The sequence below is a fragment of the Diachasma alloeum genome, unplaced genomic scaffold, assembly GCF_001412515.2.
Source record: "Diachasma alloeum isolate Michigan unplaced genomic scaffold, Dall2.0 Dall_scaffold_00289, whole genome shotgun sequence".
NCBI lineage: Eukaryota > Metazoa > Arthropoda > Insecta > Hymenoptera > Braconidae > Diachasma > Diachasma alloeum.
The window spans coordinates 386,525-401,681 of NW_021680428.1; the positions used below are offsets into that span (position 1 = coordinate 386,525).

The window sequence follows — 15,157 nt, forward strand, 5'->3', positions numbered from 1 at the left end:
TTATGTCAAAACCTCATTCAACTATTGATGGAATGTAACGAGCCTAGATTAAGCTCAAGTGATGAATTTATTCCTGAGTTGTGAATATAAAAAATGAGTGGAGTGTCCATTTTGCCCCACCCTCCCCTACGCAAAAGCATTTAGTTATTCAGAGGTGGAATAGAAGTATATCTACATTTTTTTACAATCGAATGAAAATATTTATTCTTCCTTTACTATGATAGTTGTATCTCAAAGTTTATTGTAAATAATTATTATTAAATATGAAAGCAAGATCATCGTTGTTTGGTTTATTTAATGGAAAATGTGATTTTATTTGAAGAAACTAGTGCAAGAGCTCTGAAATTAAGGTAAGTTCACTCTAATTACGAATATTTTAATAAATATGTCTTTGAATTCAATGGAAATTGGGAAATACTCATGAGAAGAAGGTTTAAAATAATTTCTTCATTAAAACGTTTACAAAACGTCATAATAGGAAATTAAATAAAAATTGTTTAATTGAAATTTATGGCGATATTCGTCAATTTACATTAAATTATTGAGAAAAGAATAGCTGGATCATCTCCCAAGTGTAAAAATAACGTAATAATTCAGTAAAAACGAAGAATAACATTCTAAAATCCTAAAATCTCACGACGAAATCACTACGTAGACATTCAAATCTTTCTTCTTCATATTAAAAATATTGAGTGGAGCATGGAAAAATAACAACAAATACGATACTTACCTAATAATTTGTTTGCAGGGAGCAGAGAATAATTCCGAAGATATTATTAACAAAAAACGAAGAATGGAAAGTTCCCCATTAAAACGTTTACAAAACGTCGTAATAGAAAACGAAATAAAAATTGTTCAATTGAAATTTATGGTGACATTCGTTAATTTACCTTGAATGATTGCGAAAAAATAATTTTATCTTCCCCCAAATGTAAAAATAACGTAACAATTCAGCAAAAACGAAGAATGATATTCTAGAATCCTAAAATTCTTCCTTCTTCACATTAAAAATATTGAGTGGAGCATGGAAAAATGACAACAAGTACGATACTTATCTAATAATTTATTTGAAGGGAGCAGACAAAAATTTTGAAGGTATTAACAAAAAAGAATAATCGAAAGTTGTTACATAAGTCAACACTCGACCAGCTACAGCTTCATGACAGGTATTCTCCCTCGATCTACTTAGCAGCATCAGGCTGTTTGGTTTTCTTTGGTTTCATGACATTGTAGGCGATGATGAGGCCCAGCGTGCCAAGTGTCACCTTGGCTACCTGAATTTTTCAACAATTCGAATCAAAACGTCGTCTTTCTGGGGGTAACCGAGAGATAGTGGAGGTTAGCAAACCGGTTCTGGGTACTCACGTTGGCTCGGCCAGACATTGTCGTGCTGTTGAGGTATTTGTGAATTCCAGTCAAATTCTCACCCTCGTGTGCCATTTTTCCTCGATTATTTTATTTAATTAACACTGGAGATGCGAGATTTATTCGTGCGACACTCACTTGTGGTTTCCGAATGCTTTTTATTGCGCAGAAAAGCACATGCAAGCACATGCGCGAGAAAAATAAGTTGCGGGGGCTTTGACAGATGGCGGGAGGGAGATTCCCGCTGAATTTCAAATAATTTTAAATTATCGGCGAGCCCGGGGCAAAATGGGCAACTGACTATTTTCAAACTTCAATTATTTATTGAATTTTTCGTTAAAAACTGTTCATTATTTATTATTATTTTTATTCATTTATTATTTTTTATTATTTGTTATTTTTCTCATGTCTTTTACTATACTTTTTCTTTATTCTAACAATCCTAAAGATTTAATTTCGCTGTAATAAATTCACTGTTGAGCTTGAGATCGTTTTCGCCGCCAGTAGAGAAACCCCAGGACAACTCCGAAAATAGTTAATTTTGCTACCTGCGAGGTAGTAAAATGTTATAATAATATTATATATAAAATAATAGTATATATAATATGATTATTATAATATTATAATGAAACCCAATTTTCTGCGATTAATTCTGTGAAATTTACGTACGTTCGCACGTCCTGTGATGGTTTCAGAGTTGAAATGTTTTGTGAAACTGTATTTCCTGAGTTTATCCCGAATTTCTGGGGGGATAATGGGCTTGGGAACAGTCTTTTCGTCTTTCGAAGTCGGGGTGAACTTCGTGGACTGCATGTCTGGGATTTTTATCTCTGATAAGGGCAATTTCGGGGGCACTGGCTTCTCCACAAAGGAATTCTGGGGAAGACAGTTTCCTTTTAATCATCTTATTATTTGAGAATAAAATTCCCTGTTTTAGGCAAAACTAAAATTCTATTTTAGTTCATTTGGACTGTTGGGCAGTTTTCAACAAATATCTCGGAATCTAAGGGAGATATTTAAATTTTTGTCATGACCTTTTTTGTAGAGCGAATTGAGAGCTACAAAAAAGGTCATAACGAACATTTTGATATCTCCCTTAGATTCGGAGATATTCGTTAAAATCTCAGATAAAGGCTAAGTCGACTTAAATAGTTCCACCGCTTCGCTGATTTGAATTGCTAATTAAAATATTCATGATTAATTATTATTCCTGAATTATTACGCATCATGAATGGAGTAATATTTAAATTTGGGTTTTCAACTCCTAGATTTATTTTTAAATTATTTAATTTCATTATTCAACATATTTAAAATCTTGATATTTTAATTAAATAGTTTTTTTACCTTGAAGGCATCCACGAGTTGCCTGCACGCATTCATAATCCCCTCGTTACTCTCACTCAAAGTATTCTTGAGGTTTTGTTTGAACGAATCAAACTCCGGCTTATTCAGGGAATCAGTCAGATCTCCAGTGGTTTTTTTCAACTCGTTCAATTTGCCCTCCGAGAATTTAATGAACTCGTTTAATTCCTCTACAGTCGCGACACTTTTCTGCAATTTCTCTTTCACTTCGCTCATGGACTTTGAATATTCTTCGAATAACTTTACAATGGAGGATTTGTACTCCGAGAGAGTCGTCTTTATTTTATTTAAATCCTCCGCCGAGTAATCCTTGAGGCCCTTCACCTCGTGTTCGAGGAAATCCTCAATAATTTTATAGATTTTATCGAATAGTTCTTTTACTTTCTCCTCAATTGCGACAAACATTGTCACTGTCTCTGGGATTTTTGGTTTGAAGAAGTCTCGGTAGTAGTCTGATTATATTTTCAAAATTTAATTATGAAATTCGCAGAATGACTTGATTTTTTTGTATTAAATTGTCTTAAGGATGAATGATTCCAGAGGAAATTTGAAGAAACAGATTTTTGACTGCAATTTGTCAATTCAGTTTAAGGATATTATTTTTTAAACATTCGTAAACTAATTTTTTAAAGCATGAAATCGATTTCTACAAGAATTTTAAATATTAATAAATTTATTACGATTCTCACAATTTATTTTTATGATGGAAAATTAATTGCGTATAAATTATTAATAGAAAATGCTTGTAAATTTCAAAAACTGCAATTTTCAACGTAAAAACGTCAACTTTCAAATTTTTTCCAACGGTTCAATATCAGAATTCAAATTTAAGCCTTCAAAATTTAAATAATAAAATCATTACATGAAAAATGAAGGCCCTGCTGTTCGACTACAAAAGTAAAAGAGCATTTCACTGGAGAAAAAATATCCAGAATACTTGAATATTCTTAATTCATAATTTTCTCCCAAATAACACTAATTTTCGAGATGAATCATTCAATAAAATTATCAATAATATGCCATTCCCTCAAAGATCCTCTGAATCTTCATCAAATTAACCAAAATCTACTCACTTTTTTGTTTTAGCCTCGCGAACAAATTCCGGAAGTAATCGTACAACCCGCTAATATCAGCCCCAGCCTCTTCCTCCCCCTTCCTCGCACTCCCCTCTCCCTTCCCTTTTTTATTTTCCCCATCAACCATATTTCACCGTCTCCAGAAAACAGAGACTCCCATCCCTCTCACTCCCAACCCACTCCTCACTTGTTCGCCTCCCCAGGAAAGGACAAATGAAACAAAAAAAAGTTCAAACCCTCTCCGAAAAAATTCATTATGTCATCTTTATTGAAGTCTCAACAGCTTTTCCAGAAAAATCTCTCAGATAAAAAAAACTAAACACATCTCTCAGTCGTCTATAAACTAAAAAAACTCAATTTTAATGAAAGCTATCACTAATGGAACGTCAAACGTCAAAGCATCAATCATTGTTCCCCAGGAACAAAACCTTAAATAACGATAATGTCTTATGCTCAGGAGCCCGATTCCTCCTCTCCCTAGACACCAGCTGTCTAGTCCTCTGACCCCTCACAAAAAATAATCCGAAAATAATAACGTTCGTCCACTCGAACTCTCTTCACGAAAAAAAACCAAAACTTGGAGTGACTGAATCAAACTTAAGCCAAACCTCAACGATTCATGCACCTGACGACCTCCTTGCAAGCGCCGAAAATTAGTGACAATTCTTGGAGAACGGGGTGATCAGTGACCCCATAGTTAGCTGTGTACCTCTTGAGATCCTCCTGGGACACGAGGCCAAAGGCCCTCAACATCTTGCAGAGCACGATATTAACAGGCACGAGGTAGAACGCGTTCATCTCAGTCTCCGAGTGCTGCTCACCCCCCCTGCCCTTCCTCCGGATGATCTCGAACATCCTGGGGTTCTCCTCCCTCCTGATGACCCTGAAGCACGTCTCGTCCTGGCGTTCAACGAGAATTTTCCTGATGGGCAGACTGTCAGTGAAGTTCGTGAGAGCCTGCCTGAACTGGTCGATGGTGATCCAGCCAGCCCCATCCATGAAGAAGATGGAGACTGAGCACCTCGAGAGATCGACCTGAAGGCAGTCCGGTCGCTTGACGGATCCACTCCCCTGAGTATCCGAGGAAACAGCCAGAATTGAGTTCGAAGAGTTCAATTCACTACCCTCAGTTAGATTTCTGTTGATGTCCCTTCGTAATGTCCTCGGAGGGACAATGGGTCTGAACCCTGGTGGCACAGAGAGACGTCTAGACCCTTCCGAGGGTTGCTGATCCCCTGGAGAGCTGCAGTTTCCGTTCTGCTGAGCTGATAAATAATTGCCGTTCCTCCAGGCCTCGATGTCAGACGTGTTCAGGCACTGGGTCACGTTGTTATTGACCTCTGGCAGCGTGTCATCGCCTATTCTCGACAGATTAGAGATGCTAGAGTGCCTCTTGGTGCGAGGGGGAATGGGTGGAGGCGCCTTCTGCTCGTTATTCTCTGGAAAAGGGCAGGTGGTTGCTGACATCAGATCGTTCTTGAAGGGGTTGGTGTCGGGGAGGTCGAACGCTGAGTACATGGACTCGTCGCACTCGTCGAGGATCCTGATGGAGCTGCCGGAGTGGAAGGATCCGAGGTCCTCCACGTCGTTCTCCTCCAGAGGCTCCAGGGTCCCCTGGTCCCCCTGACCCTCGACAGTTCGACAGGCCTCTGAGGAGTCCTGGGAGGTCCTCAGGGACTCCTGGAGCCCCCCGAGCCCCTCCTCGGACCCCAGGGGCCCACAGGCTACGTCACGTGTGCTAGAAAACGACTGATCAACTCCATTAACTGTCACTGTTCCATCTTCACTCGCATTTTGGCTCTTCTGGCCGAACAGGAACTTCCAGGAGCGTTTGGGTTTCTCCGGGCAGAACTCCTCCCAGTCCTCGAGGATTGTTTTCTTCAGGGAGAGGAGGGACTGCACGTCGACCATCGACACGTCCACTTCCTTGAAGTTCAAGGAGATGAGACTGTCGATTGCGCCCATCAGCTGCGCTCCTCGCTCAGCCAGTCGAGTCGAGGCGATCACACCCTTAACCACGAGATTCTGAATTATGGGATTGTTTCCTTCGTTTCCTGGAGCCGCCTGGGGCCTCTCCGGGGCCTCCTCCGTCCGCTCCCAGTCGTAATCCTCGGTGTATTGGTTCAAGTCGTTGGGATCGATTTTCAGTCCCTGAAAGCAGAGGGGGAGAGCCATAAATAACGAGACCACTCAGTTTTTCTCTCATTTTTATTAGTTTTTATAAGATAACGTACATTTCGTTTAAAGTGAAGGAAATTAATTTCTTCGTTGTCTTTTCGTTAGATATTTTTACCTAATTTTTTTATCGTTTTTTAGAATGTTTTACATTAGTCTAGTTTGCGGAGTGAAATAAATTCATTCTCCGATCGAGACTCAATCGTTGTAACAAATTCCTAGATATTTTTGTCTAAATCTTATTCTTCATTCTACATTTTTCAGATAGTGAATTCATCCGCAAAAAAATTCTTTTCTACTCAATGAAATAGCCACTGATAACAAAGTCATTTGACACTAGCCCCAATCGTCAGTATCAAAATTAAGGAAAATAAGACGAACGATTCACTAGAATCAACTGAATAAACTCTGTCAATGCCAACAAAATTTGAAAGAAAAGAGGAAAGAGCATAATTAATCTGAAAGTGTCGAAACACTTACGATTGAGTCGTCAGTGTCTTCAGGAGATCTGTACACCTCTTCGACATCCCCATCATCTGTTCTAATCTCATTCGATGAATTTGGGTTAATCATTTTGGAACTGTCTTCATTGATGACATCCTCTTCGTCATCTCCATTCATCATTATTTCCCTAAACCTCCCGATCTGTGGGATTACCCCATAAATCTTATTTTCGCTAGCAAAATAAACATCGAACTCTTCGTCATCAGAATTAAAATCTGCGGCATCGAAAACAGGAATTTGCGAATTATCTAAAGGGACATGATTTGTCAACAGATTCTTCTCATTATTAATCAATTCCAAGCTCGAATTACCTTCTCCCAAATTCTCGTTACTATTCTCATTATTATAGCTGTTATATTTTGATTTTAATGTGGAAATTAATGAATTTTCAATTGACTCTGTGGGAATGATCTCGTTATTACTCTTCTCAGTTGTCTCGACGATCTCTGGAACTTCATCACGACCGATTGTTTCAATTTCTTCGATCGATTTGTTAATACTCTCTTCGTCATTGGACATCTCGCTCGATTCGTCGTCCGAGTCCAGCTCGGAGGATTCCTCAGGACTATTTCTGTGGAGGATTTGTTTCAAGAAGCGAGGAGACTTCTTCAGGAGCTCGGCGTACACCGAGACCATTTCCACCCCGTCACTATCTTCTGAGGATGATAACTCTTCGATGAGAACTCTGCGGTTCTTCGGAGTTTCTTCAACAGGCGGAGAATTGTCTTCATCGCGATTATCTTGACTGGTGTCATTTGATTCTTGTTTGGGTGAAAGAACTTCTTCGATGAGTGCCCTGGGGGTTGAATTGTCTTCATTCTGAGGGGTTGAGGAATTAATTTGGGGAATCGCCTCGAGTGATGGGGAAAATTTAATTTCCATCGCTTCTTCTTCTTTTTCTTCTCCTTTTTCATTAATTCTCATGTCTTCCTCTGGCAATTCCCCATCAACAGTTGCTTTCACGTCTGATGACTCCACAAGACCACTCGGAGGGCTCAATATTTCAGGCCTTGACTCATCATCCTTCTGAAGGCTTGATGAATTAATTTTTGGAATCCCCTCAAATAACTCGGAAAATTCTTCTTTTCCTTCCTCTCTGACTTCCCCACTTCCTCCAGCTTCTCCATTAATTACCCTGCCTTCATCAACTCCCCCTTCCACCCCCTTCACTTCCTCATCATCACCAGGACCCCCTGACGACTCCACAGGGCCATTCGAACCCGCCCTCTCACCTAAAATATCTCTACTTATAACAACCCTCGAATACTTCAACTCCTTCTTATTATTCCTCAAAGCCTGTTTAATAATCGGTATAATCATCTCATGTTTAATTTCCCCCAGTTCCTCTGCTGGAGCATCACCACCCACAGATGCATCATCAAACAGTTCCCTAGTCTCAACGATCTTTCGTTTGGGCTTGGGAATGCTCTTCAGGAGCTCCCCCTTCTCCACCGGTTTTGGCTTTGGATTTTTCTCGATGAGCCTGAAAGTCTCCCAGTCGATGACTCCACTTTGGAGGATCTGCCTCTGGGGTTTCAGGACTGTGTCGAACTCGGACAGTGCGTCGTCATCAGTGGTGGCTGGTGGTGCCAGGTGCAGAGGTGTCCTTTCGACCTCGAGAGGGGCCTCAGCTTCACCAGCTGGTCTGTGGGGCTCTGGGGGAATTTCTTCTGGGGTCAGGACTTTCTCCTCGACTTCGGGGGGAGTTTCGACTTGCTCAGCTGGCCTGTGGGCCTCTGCGAGGACCTCGTCTGGGGCGAGACCTCTCTCTTCCCATTCAGGAGTAGATTCCTGAGCAGAGGGGACTCCCAATCGTGGCATGTAGCCAGTCTCCACCCAGTGGCCAATCATCTTCATGGCGGTTGGGTTGAGGTGAGGGATTTTCTCGAATAACTCATCCACTGGGGACATTACCCCATTCATTGGAGGCATCGATACCCCATTTACTGGAGGAATTACCCCATTCATATGGGCAACATCTGGGACTTTTTCTACTTTCACGTCAGGTAATTTAAGAATTGGCTGCCCACAGGTGGGACACTTCACTCCCCGTTTGGCTGACGCTTTCTCCAAAAGTTTAGCTCTCAAACTCTCGACTTTACTGACTCTTTTCTTATTGTTCGATAATTTTGATACATCAACTGGGGGTGGGGGCTTCACATTTGGGAACAATTTTTTTATGGCTTTACAGGGTTTTTCGTAATGCTCAGTGGGTTTACAGGTCAGTGAATGTTTGTATGGGAAATTTTTGGGCCTGATACGAACCATCGAACCGTGCACAGCGAGTCCATCGTTCACCAGCCATTCGCCGATGTTCACGTCCTCGTCGCTCGATGTGTCGGTGAGACTGAGCAACATTGAGTTATTCTGGGACAAATAGAAACAAAAGATTTGATTATTCAGAGGTATTTTCGTTGATTAAAGAGGAAAATTAATTTTTTTCCTATTTTTCTCTCAAATTTAGTCAATAAAACTACAATTTTTGGGGAAAATTGTAGAATTGACGACTTCTTCACGAACAATTATGATTATAATACGAAGAATGTGATATTAGCATGGGCCAAGCCATTCTCAAAGCGAAAATAAAATCGAAATGAGAATGGGGAGATAATGGCTGAGTAATTTCGACGAGGACTCACCTCTGGAAACTTTTTCCCACAAATGGCGACCAGTGGTCTGTCGTGGACTCGTTGGACGAATCGACGACTGGTCTCAATGGACCATCTCACCTTGCCATCGGGATTTTTGAGAGCTCCATAATCCTCTGGGGGTTTGATGTTGTACAGGCCACAGGGAATCGCCTGAGCTGGCAAATTCGAGAACTTGCGGTGGAGAAAATGCATTGCAGTTGCTGGATATTTGTGGAGAGTTCCATAGTCGTAGAAGAGAACCTGTGAACAGGAATTGATTCAGTTTGTAAATTGACAATGCATTTTTTTAAAAAGAGAATGAAATTAGAATGATGAGAATGAGGAAGAATGCAGAAGATTGTGAATGAAGAAGTATATGAATGAATTATTGAATTCACTTACAGTTGTTGTTGACTCTGCATCAGGCTCGACGGTTTTGACGATTCCCCTGTGCCATTTCCCATAGAATTTGCAGACAACATTCAGCCCCTTCTCAAGAACAATCAGAGGGACATTGTAAGTACTGCCCTTTTGCTCGTAGTACTCTCTGAAATCATTCAATACAGATTATTAATCACCAAGAGAAAATAAAATTTTATTATTATTTCACAAAAGTCAATTAATTGATTTAATGAATTATTTCGTGATTTAGTATTTTTTCTCACAAGATTTAAATCTTTTAATTATTTGACAAGTGAAAAATGTGAAGTTCATTTACGAAAATTTGATTAAAAATAGATATTCTCGAGTTTAAAAATTGTTTTTAGCTTTAATTCCCCTCAAACTCCTCGACATTTACCAAAAATTAACGTCAATCAGTCCCGCTTACAATTCCTCAACCAAATTCCCCAAAATAAGCTGAATTATTCCCTAAAGCCCCATGAATTCAACTCACTGAAGTCTCTCCATCATGGTATCAAGCTTGAGTATCTTCCTCCTCAGATGAATCCAGAAGAACGAGGGAGTGAAAGCATCGCAGACAACGACCTCCTCATACCCCTTGTCCTCCTGATTGAAGCAATCAATGAGAACCTGTCCGATGGTCTCCCCGAGGCGAACAACATCCTCCGGAATGAGTCGATTGATGGTCTCGGGTGAGAGCCCCGCAGGTACAGCCCTGACGTCGTCCTCAGGGTCAGGATAAATCTGATGAATGGCACTGAGGGTCATTTTCACCGGCATGACGGTGCCCTTGTCCTTATTTTTAGCGTCGAAGACCCTGAAGTCCCCAGTGGGACTGGGCTGGACGCAGTAGAAAATATCAGGGAGATGAAGCACGAGGTCGCTGAGGCTGTTGAACCCCAGCTGCTGCCACTCGAGGGTCAAGTTGTACACCTCATGGTATATCTTGGCGAGTTCAGCGCACCAAATGCCCTCCGGGCGGTTCTGAATGAGCTTCTCGAGCCTGAACCTCATCCTCTCGTTGATGATCATCTCGACCTCAGCCTGGGTCCTGGGGTCGTTGACGCCCGGCATGGGGTCCTCCTTCGCTGGATCCTCGCCCTGGGGCCCCGAGGTGATGGCCAATGGTTTCTCGTCCTTCGCAGGCGCCTGGTGCTCCTCGAAATCCCCGAAATAGTCGTCCTCCTCCTCCACCTGGAAGTTCCTCACGACCACTGGGTTCTGGGGCCTCGGGGGCTCCCGGCGGTCCCCCTCCCACGAGATCTCGTTGTGGCGGGCCCTGGCTGCTGCAAACACCATCTGATCGCTGACGACCACCTTTCCCCCGAGGTGAAGCAAAATGTCGTTGAGGTTCTGCATGTCGAAGTACCCCAGCTTCTTCTCCCTCACCTTGTACATCAAATTCGTCCTCGACAGTCCGCCCTGCGATCTCTCGAGAATCTCCAGGGTCTCAGTGCACAGTCGCGAGAAAGTGTCACTCGTTCGTGGAGGGAAGGCACTCTGACTCCTGGGGAAATAGCCCTGCGGAATCCCTCGGGGACCCCTTCCCCGACACGTGGACCTACTCCTCTGGGACTTTTGACTCGTTCTCTGTCTCGCCACTAGTTCACTCAGGTCGCGAGTCTTCTCCGAGCCCAGGAAGTTTATCAAGTTTGTGCCGTCACGGGTGACGATCTGTATCTGCGGAATTGTTCGCAGAAATTCGACTACCGAGGGGTAACCGAGGACTCGGTAGGGGATTCTCTCGCACTCGGAGGATCTGTAGAGCGACTCTAACTTGGGGATTGGAATGTTGTACGCTGGCTTCTCCGTCACGAGAAGGGACACTATCGTCCGCACCACCTCTTCTCGACATCTCGCGTTACTCCCCGCCATTTATTTCGTTGACGTGATCGTCCGGAATGCGGGGCCAACGGAATTCGAGGGGAAAGAGTATTGTTGTCGGGTTTAACGCGACGAGGGACCCGCTGACTGGGAGTTCTTTGTTCTCTGGACGCCACGGACACTCGGAAAAAATGTAAACACTCACCCCGAGGTGGGGTGACGTCAGCCGCGACGGAGAGGGCCCCCTTTGTTCGGGGGACGAATCTCGGCTTTCAGGGGGTAACACTGCACTTCGCGGTTTTTGGGATTAATTTATGCGCGAGGAATTGTGCCCGAGGAGAGCTCCCGCACGTGGATCTGCCGAGCCGGCGGGCTAAACACGCAATTGAAGAATGGGCCGGGGAGGAAGAGGAAGTTGTCGTCGGGGGGGCTCCGGAGCTGGCGAATGAGCGATCGGTTATGCGGCAAAGGGGCCGGGGGGCGGCGGCGGCGGTGCTGATTGGGCAACCTTGAGCCTCGGCGTTCCCGCCAATGGGGGACGTGGGGTGCTGGGGGATTTTTTGGGTTTTGTGGATTTTTTGAAAATGTGAATATGCGGTTTGGCAGAGGGAGGGGGGAATTTTCTGGGTTTGGGAGGGGCAGGGGGTCCTCTGAGGGGAAAGCGAAATGCAGAACTTGTTTGTTCGCCTATTTAATTTATTTTCGTCTATTTTCGGTGAAAAAAATTATTAAACCGGGGAATTAATTATTAATTAGGGAATAATCAGTTGATATTGATAGCGAGGAATGTTTTACCAAGAAATTAGACTTTATTATTTGATATTATGAAGTCTAACGTTTGAAAAGTGCAATTTCAAATTTCGCCATCGCGCAACTCCTCCGCGCACATTCAACATGGCGGCAGGTGACTGGCGGCAAGTGGCGGCTTTGGCGTTCGTCCGCAGTTTTTCGGTGAGAAAAGGGTTAAAACCGGGGAAATAAATAGTAATCACGCAGTAATCAGTCAATATGGATGGCCAGCAACGATTTAATCAAGAAATCAAACTTGATTAACGCAAATTATAAAGCCGAGACCTCTAAAAAGCGCAATGCCAAATTCCACCATTGCGCAGCTCCTCCGCGCACATTCATCATGGCGGCCGGCGACTGGCATCGAGTGGGGGCTTTGGCGTTCGTCCGCAGTTTTTCGGTGAGAAAAGGGTTAAAACCGGGGAAATAAATAGTAATCACGCAATAATCAGTCAATATGGATGGCCAGCAACGATTTAATCAAGAAATCAAACTTGATTAACGCAAATTATAAAGCCGAGACCTCTAAAAAGCGCAATGCCAAATTCCACCATTGCGCAGCTCCTCCGCGCACATTCATCATGGCGGCCGGCGACTGGCATCGAGTGGGGGCTTTGGCGTTCGTCCGCAGTTTTTCGGTGAGAAAAGGGTTAAAACCGGGGAAATAAATAGTAATCACGCAATAATCAGTCAATATGGATGGCCAGCAACGATTTAATCAAGAAATCAAACTTGATTAACGCAAATTATAAAGCCGAGACCTCTAAAAAGCGCAATGCCAAATTCCACCATTGCGCAGCTCCTCCGCGCACATTCATCATGGCGGCCGGCGACTGGCATCGAGTGGGGGCTTTGGCGTTCGTCCGCAGTTTTTCGGTGAGAAAAGGGATAAAACCGGGGAAATAAATAGTAATCACGCAATAATCAGTCAATATAGATGGCAAACAACGATTTTATCAAGAAATCAAACTTGATTAATGCACATTATGAGGCCTAGACCTCAAAAAAGTGCAATGCCAAATTTCGCCACTGCGCAACTCCTCCGCGCACATTCGTGGCGGGTCGGCCTTTGGTACTGAACCGGCGCTTTGACGTTTGCTAATTAATTCTGGAGGAAAAAGAGAATAAAACTGTGCAATAAAACATGGACAATTGAACAATAAGTTAATAATGATGAAGAGCAACGATTTTAAGGAGGCGTTTGGATTAATAGTGATGAATTACAAGTGCTATAGGATAAAACTTAATTCTACGTGATATCGACATATTTGTGACGTCGCAAGATGGCGCCTGCTGTGTAATTCTGGACATGACAATTTTTGGTGTTTTAATTGAAAAGTTATTTCAAAAGTGAAATGAGTGGAGAACGAAGGACTGGACGGATTTTGTGAGTGAATTTGTGGTTGTGAAAGTGTCGAAGTGTTTTCGGAAGTTCCGTTATTGCCGATGTATTGATAAATGCGCGAGATGGGGGTCGGTGTGTAAAATCAGTGACCAGTGTTTTTTGTTTCGGGTGAATATTTCGAGTATTTAAATTTGAAAAATCCCGAGTGAAGTGTGGTGATAAAAAAAACAGTGATAGTGAAGGATGAAAGTGTAAGGACATCTGAACGGGATAATCATGGAATTGTGGGAGTTGGATTGGAGTATATGCCAAGCTGCCGGGTGTTTCAGCGACCGGTGAGTCACTCAAAATATTAATTTCTTTATCCTTGATTGAATATTTCGGTATTTTCAACGGGTTCGTTTTCCAGAAATGTCGAATACATTTGCTGGACTTCTTTTCAGTTCCCTTTTTCTCATTAAGTGGACCGTTTCCCAAAATGCTTGATTATCTTTGAGAGCACCAAAGTATGAAGGAATTCATAAAATTCGAGAGATCCCGCGCCTTCCACTCAACAAACCTTGTTGCGAAAAAATTCGATTTAACCGAAAGTCGACTTTCCCCCCAAAAAAGCCTAAATATGGCACTTTGGCTTGGGGTGGAATTTTTTTTTTTTTTATTTCTGCATTTCTGGGCCAAGTGAGGGTCTCAGGGGTATTAGGCGGGCCAGAAAATACAGATTCAGCGTTCAGCCGGCGGAAAAATTCAATTTTGGCGAAAGTCGACTTTCTCCCCGAAAAAAGCCCAAATACGACCGTTTGACTCGGAGTGGAAAAAAAACATTTTTTATTTCTGCCTTTCTGGGGCAAGTGAGGGGCGCAGTGGCATTAGGCGGGCCAGAAAATACAGATTCTGCGTTCACCCGGTGGAAAAATTCAATTTTGGCGAAAGTCGACTTTCTCCCCGAAAAAAGCCTAAATACGACCGTTTGACTCGGGGTGGAAAAAAAATTTTTTTTTTCTGCCCTTCTGGGGCAAGTGAGGGTCTCAGGGGTATTAAGGCGGGCCAGAAAATACAGATTCTGCGTTCACCCGGTGGAAAAATTCAATTTTGACGAAAGTCGACTTTCTCCCCCAAAAAAGCCTAAATACGACCGTTTGACTCGGGGTGGAAAAAAAATTTTTTTTTTCTGCCTTTCTGGGGCAAGTGAGGGGCTCAGGGGTATTAGGCGGGCCAGAAAATACAGATTCTGCGTTCACCCGGCGGAAAAATTCGATTTTGGCGAAAGTCGACTTTCTCCCCGAAAAAAGCCTAAATACGACCGATTGACTCGGGGTGGAAAAAAAAAATTTTTTATTTCTGCCTTTCTGGGGCAAGTGAGGGGCTCAGGGGTATTAGGCGGGCCAGAAAATACAGATTCTGCGTTCACCCGGCGGAAAAATTCGATTTTGGCGAAAGTCGACTTTCTCCCCGAAAAAAGCCTAAATATGGCACTTTGGCTCCGGGTGAAAAAAAGCCTTTATCATATTCTCCTGCCCGATGGCCAGTTTGATTCAGTTAGTAATTGCGTTTGAAATGAGAATAATCCCGCCACTTTCATCTTGGCGCTGCGGTAAGAATCTCGACGGGTACGACATTCCCTGAAGATATCTCCAATACCGAGTCCTGTTTGACCACCTGATCAGAATCTGCCCCCCCCCCCCCCC

At 43.0% G+C, this 15,157-nt stretch overlaps 1 protein-coding gene across 2 annotated transcripts; it reads right to left on the bottom strand.

Annotated features, from left to right (window-relative positions):
- Positions 1–4,043: 4,043 nt before the first annotated feature.
- On the bottom strand, positions 4,044–11,716 carry LOC107039038 (tudor domain-containing protein 5). 2 transcript variants are annotated; one of them, XM_015258476.2, is made up of 5 exons: positions 10,008–11,716; positions 9,515–9,659; positions 9,122–9,373; positions 8,748–8,849; positions 4,044–5,954 (listed from the first exon to the last, which is right to left on the bottom strand). In XM_015258476.2, exons 1-5 carry the CDS (start codon positions 11,387–11,389, stop codon positions 4,413–4,415), a joined length of 3,423 nt encoding a protein of 1,140 aa, XP_015113962.1. In that variant the 5' UTR covers positions 11,390–11,716; the 3' UTR covers positions 4,044–4,412. The 2 variants fall into 2 exon arrangements, with proteins under 2 accessions (XP_015113962.1, XP_028982000.1); XM_029126167.1 differs by lacking the exon at positions 4,044–5,954 and having other exon boundaries at positions 6,040–8,849.
- Positions 11,717–15,157: the final 3,441 nt, after the last annotated feature.

Coding starts and splice junctions, on each gene's coding strand:
- LOC107039038 (XM_029126167.1), bottom strand. CDS start 11,389: ATGGCGGGGAGTAACGCGAGATGTCGAGAAGAGGTGGTGCGGACGATA. Junction 9,374..9,514: donor ATGCAGAGTCAACAACAACT/GTAAGTGAATTC, acceptor TCCTGTTCACAG/GTTCTCTTCTACGACTATGG. Junction 8,850..9,121: donor GTGGGAAAAAGTTTCCAGAG/GTGAGTCCTCGT, acceptor TATTTGTCCCAG/AATAACTCAATGTTGCTCAG.